Here is a 14,947-nt window from a genome sequence, read left to right on the forward strand (position 1 = left end):
GGCCCCCGTAGAGGGCGGGGCTGGGAGGGGGCTGAGGAGGCCGTGTTTTCTCCTAGCTGTTCCCCAGCAGCTGGAGGGCACGCAGGCATTCTCTGAGTTGGCTGCCTGGGCAGGGCGGACCAGGGGCCAGCGACAGCAGCACCTCCTGGCAGATTCCTGTCTCCCACCCCTCCCAGCTCGGACAGGGTGTGTGCGCGTGACCTGTGCCCTGACGGCCCTTGGGGGCCCCCACGCCCTCGGCTGAGGCCAGGTCTCAGCTGATGGTTGGTTGGGCCTTTCCCAGCTCCCCGCCGCTCAGTGGCTCAGAACTGACTTTCCAAGATGGGCCCGTCAGGGAGCCTTTGGTGTGGACATTTGGAGCAAGAGAACCAGCCTCTTGACAGCAGCTGAACCTGGACTTCCGCGGCTGCCCACTCAGCCCTAGTCAGCAGTGGGTCTGCAGAGACATCCTGCTGTCGCCATCACGCAGCCTGGGCCGAAGTGCCTCTGCATTGGGGGACCATCCCACAGGCGTGGCCTCCTCACCAGCTTCTCTCTGGAGCGGGAGGCCGGCGCCTCCCACCCAGAGCCGGGCCTGGAAGGGCAGTGTGGCTGAGAAATGCCAGTTGGAGTTCAGCTGTGCTCTTTGCCGGCTGAGACTCTGGGCAAGCTGTGCAGCCCCTTTGAGCTTCTGTGGGCTCCCCTTTGGAACGGCATCGACAGCACCTGTTGGGAGTCTTGCTCTGGGAGTCCAGGGAACCGTGAGGCGCAGGCTGGACACCTCGGTGTGCTCTGACTCCCGGGCGGCGTCCGGAGGCAGCCCTGTGCCATCGGCTTCTGGTTCCCACAGTCACTGAGTTGTGGCTCCTGCGCCTCCCTGCTTCCTGAGAACCCCCATGCAGAGGAGGGACAGCTGGGGTTGGAGCCTCCCGGGGGGGTCCTCCTGGCTGCAGCACAGTGACAGCCATTAGGAGAGGGCCCAGGCAGCACCGGGAGCCACTGAGGACATCACAGACCCACCTGAGGACACGGGCGATGGTGTGGTTCCCGAAGGCATCTCCTGTGATGACTGAAGGACCAAGTTCCCACCCAGCCCGCCCCGACAGCCTGGCAGGCTCCTGGAGAAGGTGTCTGGCATGTGGGCCACCAGCCCTTCCCGCAGTTGTGTACTCCTGTCGCACTGTGTCAGGTCAACGGCATGTGGTCTGCAGGCACGGAAGGGGTCCGACCTCTGGGGAAAGCGGGCTGTGCTGCTGCCATGCAGCGAGAGCGGCCGAGAGGGCCCATGGCCACATGGCCCACCCTACAGAGCGAGGAGCAGGTGTCCGGGACAGCAGCTCGGGTACACGGTGGAGCTGTGCTCACAAAGCCCGGCACCCCCTGTGGGGTACATTGCTTGCGTGAGGGCCTGGCGTCCTCTGCCGCCCGGGGATAGGGCAGCCACTGCAGAAAGGAGGAGCCCCAGAGGGCAGCGGAGCTGCAGGACCAGCTGAGCCCACCCTGGGCTCTGGCCCCGTGGCACTCGGCCTCTCAACCAGACAGTCCCACTTTTCTTAGCACAAGTAAAACCTCCTGCAACTTCCCTGACAGCTGATGCCGCTGGAACAGTGTATCACAAAGGCCGCTCAGCTGGCCCTTCTGAAAGCATGGAGGACGGCGTCAGGTGCCAAGGGCTCTGATGACTCGGGGACATCGGAAATGAGGAGGCTCTGCCCCGTGGGCTGCATGGCAGTGGCGGCAGCACAGCGCAGGACGGTGGACACAGCCACGGCAGCCCCAAGCGGGGGAGGGCTGGGGCCAGAGTCACGTGCCCTGGTGGCTGCAGGGCCTCAAGGAGCCCGTGAGGCATCTTGGCTGAGCTGGGCACCCCAGGGGGTCGGAGGCACCCCTGGCCTGCAGAGCAGTGCCACTGCTGACCTCACAGCCTGGGTGGGCTGCGTCCCAGCATCCCTGGAGGGAGCCTGCCACTGCAGGGCCAGAGTCCCAGGAAAGGGGCATCGAGGATGACGCCTGAAGTCAGCGCACGCGCCTGGGATTTGGGGGAGGCCACATGTTTATTCTAACGCCGCGGCTACTGCTTCTTGTTTTTCGGCATTAACAGAATAGTCCAGTTTGCCAGCATGGCCCAGGAAAGTGAAACGCAAGGCCCCCATGATATGCGTTATCTTGGGCCCGAGCGCTCAGGCCGACGTTTTATCTGTCAAGGTGGACCCACTACGGAAAACTCTGCCGGGCGGCAGTTGTCAAATGTATGAGGCACGCTGGGGGTCTTCCCTGCAAGGCACTCGGCATCACCGACAACATGTGGCCAGAAGGAAGCACTTCCGCGAGGGCACAGCTGCCACCTGGGCCTCCCAGCCCAGCAAGAAGTCGAGGCGCGGAGAGTTCTGTTTTTCCCTTCACTCTCAGAGGGGCTAAGATGTCCTTGGTGAAACCGCTGTGATGCCACAGACGGGAGGGGGAGGCCATGTGGCAGCTTAGGCCAAAACCCCCGTGTGCTGCAGGGCAGACAGGAACTGTGGCTGCGATGTGGCCGCGATGGTGGAGCTGGGACCCTGGGCTGGCGCCCTAGAGCTTGGTGTGGCCCTGGCCTTCACCCAGGGTGACCATAGACTTATGAGGCCTCTGCTGACTTCTGGTCATGTGAGACGTGCCTGGCCGTGGACCAGACCACCCTGGGCAGCAGCCCAAGGTGAACTTGGTGGAGGTGGTGTCTAGGGGGAGCGCCCTTAGGAAAACCGGCGGCGGTGGGGCAGGCTGGGATGCAGTGGGACCCTCGGGCAGGCCTGGCACTGGCTGGCCTTTGAGTGTTGCCCCTCGCTGGGCAGGGGGGCGGGCTGCTGCTCCGCGGAGGGCTTGGTCTTGGGCTACAGGTGGCCCTAGAAGGGAGGGTGGCCTCTGTGGGCGGTGGTCTGCCTTGGCCTGAGGGGTCGGGGCCCTGCCTGACTCGGGCCCTGGTGAGAGCAGGCCAGGCCGCACATGGCCATTCATAGCCTGCCGGGAATGTGTGAGAGTAGCCACGGCCCGGCACCTGGGAGGCCTCACAGCTACTCTCCACCCCAGCCCCTCAGACGAGACCTCAGAGCCCCTTCCCACATCCCCACCCACAGGGAGCCCCGCAGGCCACAGGCACCACTGCCCTGGCATGGGTGGGTGGGGTGCACAGGGCACCATCACTGGGCACCTATGTATGATGCTGGCCTGAGGACACTGAGGTGTCCTCGGTGGGGCGCCCAGTTGCTTACTGCCTCTCAATTTCCAGTTTCAGTGGCGATTCTCTCGAGAAGACATGCGCGGCAGGCAGAAGAGGAAGTCCGTGGGGAAGCCTGGAGCCAGGGACACGCGGCAGGCCCAGGAAGACGAGAAGGACGCGGATGGCCTGGCCTCCAAGGCGGGGGATGCAGGCGACTGCGCACCAAACGGGCGGCGGGAGGGCAGCGAGCAGCCATCCCCCGTGCACAATGGGCCCGCCACACACACGGCCCCGGGGCCTGGGGAGGATGCGGGGGAGCCCGCCACAGCTGAGGACAACTAGCTGGCTGAGCGGGTAGCCCGGTCCGTCTGCCAGGTGGTGGGGCCGGTGCACCTGGTGTTGAGTGTCAGCTGCCCTTGGCCCGGCCTCTCCTCATGCACCCACCGTGCTGGAGGGTGGCCCTGACAGCGCTGGCTGGTACACAGCCATCCCAGCAGTGTCAGTGACCCTGGGTGGGAACGAATGCAAGGGGTCGGTGTGTTTCTTCTGGACCACCCAGTGCCCGTGTCCACCCCGCGAGGCCGCCGGGAGCATTCGGGTCAACTCTGGGAACATCCTGGGCTGTGGTTCACTCCACACCCTGCTGGGGCTGCTTCGCTCTGCAGCCACGTGGCGACGCTCGCCAAGCCCCGGAGTCCAGCCCGCTGACCCTGCTGCTTTGACCAGACGACCTGGGGAGGGGAGGCCCCGGCCCGGCTTTTCTCACGTGTCCTCTAGATACCGGTCATCCGGAAGAGAAGGGCGAGTCTGTGTCCGCACCTGCTCTTGCAGAACGTTCAAGAAAGGATTCTGTGTTAGTATTAATGCCAAAAAGTTCTTTTAAAGGTTTTGTATTCAGCACATTCTACGAGCACATGTTGCTTCTGCCGTTTCGGGGCCTGAGACTGCGGGTGCCCTTGCCACGTGCTCCTTCAATCCATGTCATTGGCCACATTGCTTCCCTGTGCGCTGTGTGTCACGTGTTTCTGCTGTCCGGGAAGTATCATGACGGCCTTACGCAGGTTTCTTGTTGAGTTACTTAAGGCAATAAATCATCTATGAGTTCAGAGCGTTGTCAGGAGTGTTTATCGAGTCGCAACAAAAAGTCCTGGCCTGCTGTCCCCAGGACTCCACCCCCGTCACGTTTGAGTTTCTACCTCCTGGAAGAAAACAAAACTCCTGTGGGAGCCAGCTGTGCCTTCTCGTCAAGAAGAGGGCAGCAGATTCAGAGGTGGCCAGGTAAGTAGGGGCGTGGCCACCCCCATTTCTGGGCGGTGGAGACGCCTTTTTAAAATACACGAGCCAGCGTCAGTTTCTGGGCTGGCTTTCCAGCTTGTGAGTAAACTGTGGGAGCAGATCTGCCCCACTTACGAGTACTAGAGTAAAGCGTGCCCGGCACACGCGGTTACAGGGCGGATTCGAAAGCCCTCGCAAGCCACGTCATGTGAGTGCCACCCCTCAGAGCTCAGAAGGCTCAAGGCCTCTTAGAACAACGCTTGCCCCAGCCATACTCAGCCACTGATGTCTACACAGCATTCTGATTTAATAGAACTATCTCTTGGCACATACGTGATCATGGCTTGGCGAAAAAAACTGGTCCCAACAGACAAACCCACTTTGAAAAGGACTGTTTCCCACGAGGGGCTTCCATCCCTCAGCTTGGGCACCTCTTTCAGCGGTTAGGTGCCATTCACGTTGGCTGCATCTGCTGTGGGAAGAACTAAAGGTGACGGTAATGCTCTGACTCCCTCGAGGAGCTGGGCCTGGCATCTTGCTGCTTCCCCTTGTTTCGCTGCGACTCTAGCTGATTCTGGCAGGATATCCATTCTGGTGGAGGGTCTCCCGTTAGCAGCCTCGGACCCGCCGGGGGAGCTGGGGACGGCCAAGCCTGTGTCTGGGGAGTGGCATCCCGGGGTGTCTGAGGGTAGCCGAGGCTGAGTGCCGCTGGTCCGGCGTGTTCCTGAACCACATGACCTCCACGGTGGTGAGTCACCAGGGCCCCAGAGTCCCATCCCCGTGCCTTTCAGGGGCACTGGGGCTCTCCTGAAGGAAGTGCCGTCCTCCCGCGATTGCCAAGCAGAATGGGCATCGTGCGTGCTGACTGGGTCCCTGGAGAAGGGCAGGCTGCAGGGGCCTGCGGGCTTGGCACAAGGCTTGAGCACGGCTGGGGAGTCCGTGGCTGCGGCCGTCGGCTGCGGGGATCCAGCGGGCCCCCATAGGCAGGCAGCTTCAGTCCCTTCACCTGCAGGGGCCGGGAGCAGGTAGGGGTGCACTCACAGCACTCCCAGGCAGCAGGGGGGCGAGAATCACCTCACTCCGTGGAGTGCAGGTGTGCTGCTTTTGAGTGCACATGGCTACAGGTCTCGGCACGGACACAAGGTGTGCCTGAGGACGCCTGTGTTACAGAAGCAGCAGGACCATCCTGGGCTTGGTGAGGTGGAGAGGCCCAGCTGGTGGGACAGCACCGGTCAGGACCGCGGCACAGAGCCCACGTGCGAAACCTCCTCCTGTTCAGTCTTCATATCTCTGAGCACTGACCACCTCCAGTGCAGCGGGGAGCTGACGGCAGTCCCCCCTGGGTTTCTGAGGACGAACGGGGTGCATGAAAGCTGCTCGTCCCCAGAAGCAGCCTGTGGGTGGCAGTCAGTCACAAGGCTGTGGGCTATCGGGGGCAGAGCCCTCCAGCCGCTCGTACAGGTTGGGGCCATGGGTGGGCTCTGGCCGAGGACATGGGCAGTGTCGGGGAAGCCACTCCTGGGCCTGATCTTTAGAAACACCCTCAGGATCCCTTCGAGAGTTCAGGACGGCCCATGCACGGGCATTAAACAGGCCTTCCCTGGTGAGCACTGAGGTTGGGAGGTCGACCTATCACTGGAGCCAAGAAGGTCCTTCCTCAGCTCGTAGAAGTGCTGCGGTCATGCTTCTTGTCTTGTTGTGCTTGTCAGGGCTGAGTAACAAAAAGGCGGATGTTGCCCAGATCCCATCTGGGTTTCTCGCCTCCAGGCTGGACGTCCCAGCGCTGCTGATGCCTGTTGGGAGCAGCAGGACCGTCCTGGGCTTGGTGGGGTGGAGAGGCCCAGCTGGCAGGGGACAGCGCCGGTCAGGGGGCAGCTTCCACACGGACAGGCGACTTTCTCGCTGGCTGCTCCCAAACGCGTCATCAGCACGCGAAATGTGTGAATCCCGGCCTGACTGGGACCACAGGGTGCCTTGCAGGAGAGCTCCGGGTCAGCGGGGCTTCTGAGTGAACTCGGCACGCGTGCACAGGGTTCTGTCTTGCTAGGCTTGGCAGTCTAGGGCTGAAGGTGACATCCCAAGAGGGCCAGGACCAGGAAGGGGTGAGGATGGCTGGGCTGCATAGCCAAGAGCCCAGCACGGCCTCCCACGTGTTGCTGGTGTTCCACCAGCCTGCTGGGAGCAATAGGGCCGGTGTGTGAGCAAGGTGGGTGGGCCCTAGTGGCCAGTGCGGTGCCAGCCCCTTACCGCCGGAACCACCAATGCCACTTCCCGGGAGAGACCGGGTTTCCCGTCCCTGGCTCCGAGTATGGAGCCGGGAAGCTATGGATGTCAGGTGGAAGGAGAAAGCCCCAGGCCCTGTGGCTGGGGCCTCTGCACTGGCTATTGCCAGAGAAGGAAGCAGGGTGACGCCCACTGCAGTTCCGGGTGGCGAAAGTCATCTCTGTGCTGGTCAAAGGCAGCTAATCCTGGCGGCAGGCTGCTGGCACTCCAGCCTGGCAGTGCTTGCTTCCCCAGCCCTCTGGGACAGCTGGGCCTGGCCCCGCCCTCCAGCAGGGGAGCCAGACTGCAGCAGAGGCCTGTGCACTTATGTGGGCATGAGGGGATCGGAATAGTCGCTGTAGGGATGGGCATTTCTAATCCCTAAACCGCTGAGCTAGGAGCTGAGAAGACAGCCCGTGGTGGGGCCCAGTGAGCCAGGTGAGGGTTCCAGTCCTTGTGGCAGATGTCACGGGAGGGAGGGGGTGAGGGGCCCGGAGGGGTACAGAGACACATGCCAAGAGCCAAGTGCACCAGTCAAGGTGGGGGCTGGTGGCCTGCACCTGCGAGGAGAAAGGGACCGACTTGAGAGATATTTAGGAGCAGAAACGGACTAGATTTGCCATGGACTAGGGAGTTGAGGGGGGAACTGACCTACTAGACCCAGATGAGCATGTCCTGATCAAAGGCACACCCTCAGGGTTAAACACTTCAGCGATACTGCCGCCGGGGACTTTTCTAGAACCTCCTGCACGGATGAGTTTGCAGAGCTTGAATGACAAACGCCAGTCAACGAAGTCACAAGACCGAAGTCCTGATGCCTTCCCTGAGACCCAAAGAACCCCGTCTACCTCTGTGGCAGCAGAGTGTGTACAGGGTGCTGTTGGGGTTGGGCCGCAGTGGTGGAGAGGCGCGTGTGGCAGCCCCAAGGGGTTTTTAAGGGCCCCGCTGGCCACGCTGACCATGCCCGCAGCAGGCGGCGTGGAGAACCACCCTGCTGCCCTGGGTGGGGACTGTATCCTTGAGGGTCAAGGGAGTCGCTCATCCAGAGGCGGGGTGAGAACATGAGCACGCTGGCTGCCTGGTGAAAGCAAGAGACGCCTCTCGCCCGGCAACTGGCATCGTGAAGCTCAGTGTCCATTTGGGTTTTTCTGCCCGTAAATCGAATGGAGGCTAATGACGGTACGAAATGCATCTCACTTATCAGGGTGAGCAGCAAGACGCCACCCCAAAATGGGCCTCTGTGCTCATGACGCTTCAGTCCAGGGTTCCGCCTTATCTTGTTGATTCCTCAATGGAAAGAACAAGGAAATCACCTTAGAAGAAAGAACGCCCAACAGACTCGCCGGTTTCTGGATCCTCAGCTTCTTCCTTTCCATGGTGCTGGGGACCTGGCCATCCAGCCCCGCCCACATCAAGTCCCCCTCAAGCCCATGGGCAACGTCAGCTCCGTTTCTCTGAATGGGGATTCCACTATCCCTCTCAGGCCCTGACGCAGGATCTAATCAGCAGAACAGCCCCAAAGTCCTCTACAGCAAACCAAACCTTCCCTTGCTTCAGTCCAAGACAGTTTCTTCCTCTGTCAACACCGGGGATACCAACAACAGTCACCGCAACAATTCACCATCTGAGACAGTTGAGATACTCCCTGGTCATCTCTCATCAGATGGTCACCGCTGACCTCCAAGACCCATTTCACCACCATGAAATGGTTCAGCGGTAAAGCTGAAAGGGACTCGCGCTGCGCGGTCCTCCCCATGAGACACGGGTGAGGGGAGCAGCTGCAGAGAGGCGTGGAGTGGGTCCCACGGGTGGCAAGTCGTGCGGGGTTTGAGCTGGCGCCATGGTCCTTCCGCCATGCCACACAGCTACCAACTTGCTCAGCTTTCGTTTCTTCTCCCCGGGCTCCTAAAGTCACTAAGAACAGACATGCCTGGTTGGATTTTTTACTCTGTGCAAGTATCAGCAGAAACTATTTCCATAAAAGCCAAAGGAAAAGACCGACATATCCGGCTACACATACATTTGAAACTCTGGCCTAAGTTACAACAAACAATGCAGGAACCAGAAACGGGGGAAAAGTTGTCATAAGCACAAGACAAGGGTTAGCACTCGTCTTATTTTTACAAGGAGTTACAAGTCAGTAAGACATCAAAATGGGCATATAACGGGAACACACCATCCCCTCAAAGGAAGAAACAGGAATGGCTAAAACATTTTAGGGAAAAAAATGCTATGGAATCATCAGAAAATTATTAATTAAAAATCATCTTTCATGACACAAACGAATGGAAAAATATTCCATGCTCATGGACTGGAAGAATCAACATTGTTAGGATGTCCGCCCTACCCAAGGCAATCTACAGATTTAACACAATACCCATTAAATTACCAGCAGCATTCCTCTCAGACCTGGAAACAACACAGGAATTCATATGGAAACATAAACAACCAAGAATAGCCAAAACAATTCTCAGCAAAAACAAAAACAAAGTGGGAGGTATCCCACTCCCAGACTTTAAACTTTATTATAAAGCTACAATAATCAAAACAGCCTGGTATTGGTACAAGAACGGGCATATGGACCAATGGAATAGGAAGGAGCAAGGCCTCAATTTCTCAACTAACTCATCTTTGACAAAGCCTCCACCACCAACCACTGGGGAAAGGAGAACCCGGTCAGTAGATGGTGCTGGGAAAACTGGCTGACCACATGCAGAAGATTAAAACAAGACCCCCACCTATCATCATACACAAAAAGCAACTCTAAATGGATCAAAGACCTAAACATAAGACCTCAAACTATAAGAAACCTTAGAAAATGCAGGAGACACCTTTATGGAAATTGGAACTGGCAACCAATTCCTCTTCAGAACCCTAAAGGCCAATGCCTTAAGAAATAAGACAGACAAGTGAGACCTCATCAAACTGATAAGCTTCTGCAAAGCCAAAGAAACCATCAAGAGAGCAGGGAGACAGCCCACAGAATGGGAAAAAGTATTTGTCCACTGTATGTCTGACAAAGGCCTAACACCCGGGATCTATAAGGAACTCAAATGTGCTGAAAAGAAGGAAACAAAGAACCCCATTACAGAGTGCAATGAATAGACACTTCTCCAAAGAAGACATAAACGGGCAGCCAGCAGAGACGTGAAAGAGGCTCAGCCTCACTAGTCATCAAAGAAATGCAAATGAAAACCACACTGAGATGCCACCTAACTCCAGTCAGAATGGTCATCATCAGTAACTCAAAAAACAACAGATGCTGGAGAGAATGCAGAGAAAAGGGAACGCTTTTACACAGCTGGTAGGAATGTAAACTAGCACAGCCTCTGTGGAAAACAGTGTGGCGATTCCTAAAAGATTTAAAAATCCAGCTTCCATACAATGCCCCTACTGGGAATATACCCAGTAGAACTCAAATCTCTCTATGAAAAAGATACCTGCACACATATGTTCATTGCAGCATTGTTCACAACAGCAAAAACATAGAACCAACCATGCTGCCCAGCAAAAGAGGACTGGATTAAAAAAAAAAAAAAATGTGGCACATATACACGATGGAATATTACACAGCCATAAAGAGGAACAAAAGTATGAACTTCACAGCAACCTGGATGGACTTAGAGTCTATAATACTGAGTGACCTATCACAGAAACAAAGAACTGAGTATCACATGTTCTCACTCATAAGCGAACCTTGAACAATTATCGTAATACATAAGAAAAGGATCGGCCTGAGCCCGCGGGTTCGAGACCCGCCTGGGCAGCGAGACCTCATCTCTACAATAAATCAAAAAATCAGCCGGGCATGGTAGCGCATGCCTGTAATTCCGGCTACTTGGAAGGCTGAGGCGGAAGGATCGCCGGAGCCCAGCAGGTCGAGGCTGCGGTGGCCGGGAGCGGCCGCTGCACTCCAGTCTGGGTGACAGAGTGAGACTCAAAAAAAAAAAAAGAAAAAGAAAAGAAAAGGATCGGCAGTAGTGGGAATCTGCATGGGGAATGGGGGGCACACCTAATCAACAAGGATACCTGCATAATGAACATTTGTATACCTAACCCTGAATTATACCCCACACCTTTAAAATTTAAAAAAAAAACATAATCTTTCATCCAACTGATTAAGGAAAAAATATTTAGACTGTTGGCTAGGTGTGGTGGCTCACACCTATAATCCCAGCACTTTGGGAGGCCGAGGTGAGAGGACTGGCTAAGCTCAGGGGTTCGAGACCAGCCTAGGCAAATTGGCGAGACCTCATCTCTACAATAAATCAAAAAATTAGCCAGGCATGGTAGCAAGTGCCTGTAGTTCCTACCACTGGGAAGGCTGAGGCGGAAAGATCACCTGAGCCCAGCAAGTTGATGCTACGGCGGCCATGAATATGCCACTCCAGCCTGGGTGACAGAGTGAGACCCCAACTCAAAAACAAACAAACAAACAAAAAAAACAAGACTGTTGACTAGAAATGGCACTTTCATATCCTAATAGAACGTGGAATGGGCATTTTATAGGGACACAACAGTTGATCAGAAATGATGTGCACAAAAACGTTAGGAGCAGGTTCATTCCCTGCAATACTGTCTCTGTTAGCCAAAAACTGCAGCCCATCTAGATGTCCACCATGGGGACACAGTTCACCCCATCTTGGTGTTGATCCATAATGAAGTGTGTTACAGGAATGAGATACACCAGCACACAAGGCTAACACACCTTGAACCATCAGGCTCCTTCTGGATGAGAGTATGGGGTGGGGGAGTGGAACTTCACATTCCAGTTGACGTACTTTCATACTATTTAATTGTTTATGGTCATGTTTACCAGGTAACTAAAGAAGAAAAAGGAACAGATGAAACTTGCTAAGCTCGCGGATAGCAAGACGGGGTGAGCTGGGCAGGACTAGCTTAGGCCCGGGGCTCCTGCAGGGTTTGAGACCTTGTAACAGACCGGACCGAGACAGCTGCCCGACACTAGGGTAGGAGTCCTGAGCACCAGCATGAGATGTATGCCATGATTCGAGGGCAGGCTGGGGGTATCTCTCCATGGCATCACCACACTGACAGCTTATGCACGTATTAGGAAGGAGTAATATTAAAGACAACACATCTCACTGTGTTCTCTAAGATGAGAACAATACACTCCTTGGAGTTTTATTTAAAATAAAATGAAAAAATGGCGCTTGGGTTAAATTATCAGCATATGATCATGCAATTCCCAGGAATGAAGGAAATTGCTATTTTCCATGCAGAAAGGAAAAAAAAAGATCAGCGGAGGCCTAGGACCTGGAGTCGACAGTCACAGCACGCACACGTGCCTCCATGCTATGTGGCCAGGAGTAACCCCTCCTGAGCACTGTCTGCAGAGCACAGCGAAGCCTTCCCCGCTGCCCTACCCACCCTCCACCATAAGACTTGTCACCCTGGTGCTCACCCAGGTTTCTACCTTCTACACCCTCTCTTTCAACCAATGACCGCTGTGAAAAACACATTTTTCCAGGGTATTTCCTCTGTGTCTTGTTGAAATGTTCTCAGTGTGTGATACAGCTTTTTCTGGAAGACCCCTTTCATCACCCTTTAGCCTCATACAATATAGTGTGGCCTGCTTCACAAGGATAACCTCCATCTTACGCCTTCCTGTCTTCAGTGTCCAGCCAGGGGCTGCACACAGTAGATGTTCAACAAATGCCCATCCCTTCATCTTCTAGAGAAGCTGCCGTTTTCCCACCTGGAGTCCCCCAGTGACTCTCACCGTCTTTCGTTCAGTAGAGCTATCCCATCTTGAAACCCCCAAGGTCTAGCTCGCAGGACCTGCTTGGCTGCACGGTGTCTTCTTGGCTTTGGCCCTGCCAGACGGTCAGGGACCCGGGCGAGGGTATGTGAAGCCGTGCCACCCCTGCAGCGCTCCTTAAGTTTCAAGTTACTCCCAAACGAGACACTCACAAAACAAAGCAAGTAAGAGAAACCGTGAATGAAGCACTGCTCTCCCGAGCCCCTTTCCTTGCCAGCACCCCACGCTCTTCCTCTTTGTAGGAAAATCTCTGGAACTGCTGCCTGTGCCGTGGCCCCTCCTCCCCATGCTCCAAAACCCTCTCCACCCCTTCCCCCTCGTCACGTGCCTTGCCCAGGTTGCCAAGGTCCTGCGGCTGCTACGAGGGTCATGTGGCAGTCACAAGCCGGAACGTGCCCTTCCTGTCCATCCAACCACCTCCACAACACGCCTTCCTCATGTGACTCCGCCCCCACGCCCGCGCTTACAGCGCTTCCTGCACCTCTCAGGAGCCCCAGGCCTCATCCCCCCGGAACTGTGTGAACCCCCAACACAGCAGGGGCACCCGGGAAGCTGAAGGTCCAAACCGTGACGGTGGTGGATGAAAACCATCCAGTGTGTCGAGGGCTGGTTCACAAGACACTCGAACCTCACGATCGTGGCCGGACACTGCCGCAGCACCAACGCACAGCAAGTCACTGACACGTGACAGCAACAGAGCACAGTCCTGCCTTTCCTTTACAGACTACTCTCAGGGTGGCAGAGCTGAGGAGGGAAGGTTCTTAGGAGAGTCACGGATAGAAGGTACCGGAGGCAGAGCAAATGGGTAATAGACCCTTAATGCAACACAGATCTAGGCAGCGACCAACGGCTGCCAAGACACTCTAGGTGACATCTGGGGGAACCTTTCTACCAGATGGATCAGCTGGCAAAGGCTGACGCCACTGCCCTGCCTCACACGTCAACAGCCAGAGATGCACAACGTGACTCACGGAGGCAACGCGTACCGCTGGGCAAGGCCGTCTTGCAGGAAGCCTTGGATTGGAACACGAAGAAGCTGCAGACCCAGGGACCGGCTGACATGGAACACAGAGGCGACAGGATCACGTTCAAGGACGGCCCGAGGACAGAGCAGGCAGGCCCAAGCGTGGGAGAGTCCTCAGGACACAGGAGCCACCTCCCCCAACAGACGCATCGTGGGGAAGAGCGAGCCTGCCCGAGCACGTGTGGGGTGGCAGGAGGAGCCGCTGGCGAGACTCGAAGACACATCAGCCTGAGGCAGTGTGTGGCTTGAGGCCATGGGTCACAGCCCAGAGGGTCTTAGACGGCATGAAGTCGGCACCCTCGCTGGGCATGACAACGTGTGACCTGTCAGAGAGACACTGAACAATGTGCAGGTGACAGTTTCCAGGACGTGCTTTATAGCAGCTAGAACAGCAGCCGCGGCACAGACATTGAGGGCGGACACAGGCAAGCAGCAGATGCCGATCGCCACTGGACCAAGTGACAGAGGCCACTTCACTGTCCCCTCCACACGGGTGTGTCTGATGCTCCTCAGAAGACTTCCTTTTCAAGCAGGCTGCTGAGCAGAAGCAGGGGGCCGGGACACCCTCCTCGGGCTCCACACCCCTCACGCCCTGTCGGTGGGAAGTGCCCCAGCCTCACGGAGAGCCCCTCATGGTGCGGCACCCGGGAAGGCAGGCACAAGCTGCGTGGGCTGGCAAGCACCGCTCACCCTAGCACTGCGGTTTTGAGGATACAGACGCCAGATGAGCCTAGCTTCCGAGCAGACCATGAGAGGGACTCATGTCACAAGAAGCATCTCCTCGGACTCACAGGACCAGAGGCTCCCCAAGAAAGAAGCCCCTCAGTCCAGACCCCAAGCTCTAGGAGCAACACTCCTTGCTGAAGGACCTGTTATCACGTGCCGAGCACAGCGCCCAAAAGACAGGCCCAACCCACGTGCCAGGGGCGGGTGAGCTGCCAAACCAAAGCCATCCAGCCCTGAAATTCATCCCCAGGAGACCAAGGAACAGCTTAGTAGTAGTGACAACGACTTGCGCAGCGATGTGGCCCTGGCTCTGTGAGGCCTCCCTTACGTGTAGCTGCAAGTATGTGGCTTTACAGGGGCTGGAGCAGCTGAGAGACCCAACCGTCCTCCTCCAGGTTCGTGATGCAGCTGAGACTCGGGCCCAGGCAGTCCCGCTCCAGGCTCCCTCTAGCCCACGCCCAGCACAGCCCTGAAAAGCCCCAGCACCCAGGCTGAGCCAGCTGAATGTGAGTGCAGAGGCGGGTGGGCCAGGCGGGCAAGAGCACCAGGACATCCTTGGCCGGCAGACCACAAGACGCTGCTCCACACGGGCCGCCAGAAGGACGCTGAAAGGACGCCTCCGCAGGCAGAGCCATGACGTGGCCCACCCCGGCATCTCACACGTGGCGGCATGTCGACACAGGCCGCGGGCAGGGTGGGCCTCCAG

At 57.1% G+C, this 14,947-nt stretch overlaps 1 protein-coding gene across 1 annotated transcript in view; it reads left to right on the plus strand.

Annotated features, from left to right (window-relative positions):
• RFTN1 (raftlin, lipid raft linker 1) overlaps positions 1 to 4,278 on the plus strand; it is a 153,805-nt gene extending 149,527 nt beyond the window's left edge. Inside the window, exon 9 of the mRNA XM_008058939.2 lies at positions 3,242 to 4,278. Coding sequence (XP_008057130.1) covers positions 3,242 to 3,514 — 273 coding nt within the window. The 3' untranslated portion in view covers positions 3,515 to 4,278. The remainder of the gene's footprint in view (positions 1 to 3,241) is intronic.
• The last annotated feature ends 10,669 nt before the right edge of the window (positions 4,279 to 14,947 follow it).

Source organism: Carlito syrichta, unplaced genomic scaffold, assembly GCF_000164805.1.
Source record: "Carlito syrichta isolate Samal-C Ts95f unplaced genomic scaffold, Tarsius_syrichta-2.0.1 Scaffold90623, whole genome shotgun sequence".
In the NCBI taxonomy this organism is placed as follows: domain Eukaryota; kingdom Metazoa; phylum Chordata; class Mammalia; order Primates; family Tarsiidae; genus Carlito; species Carlito syrichta.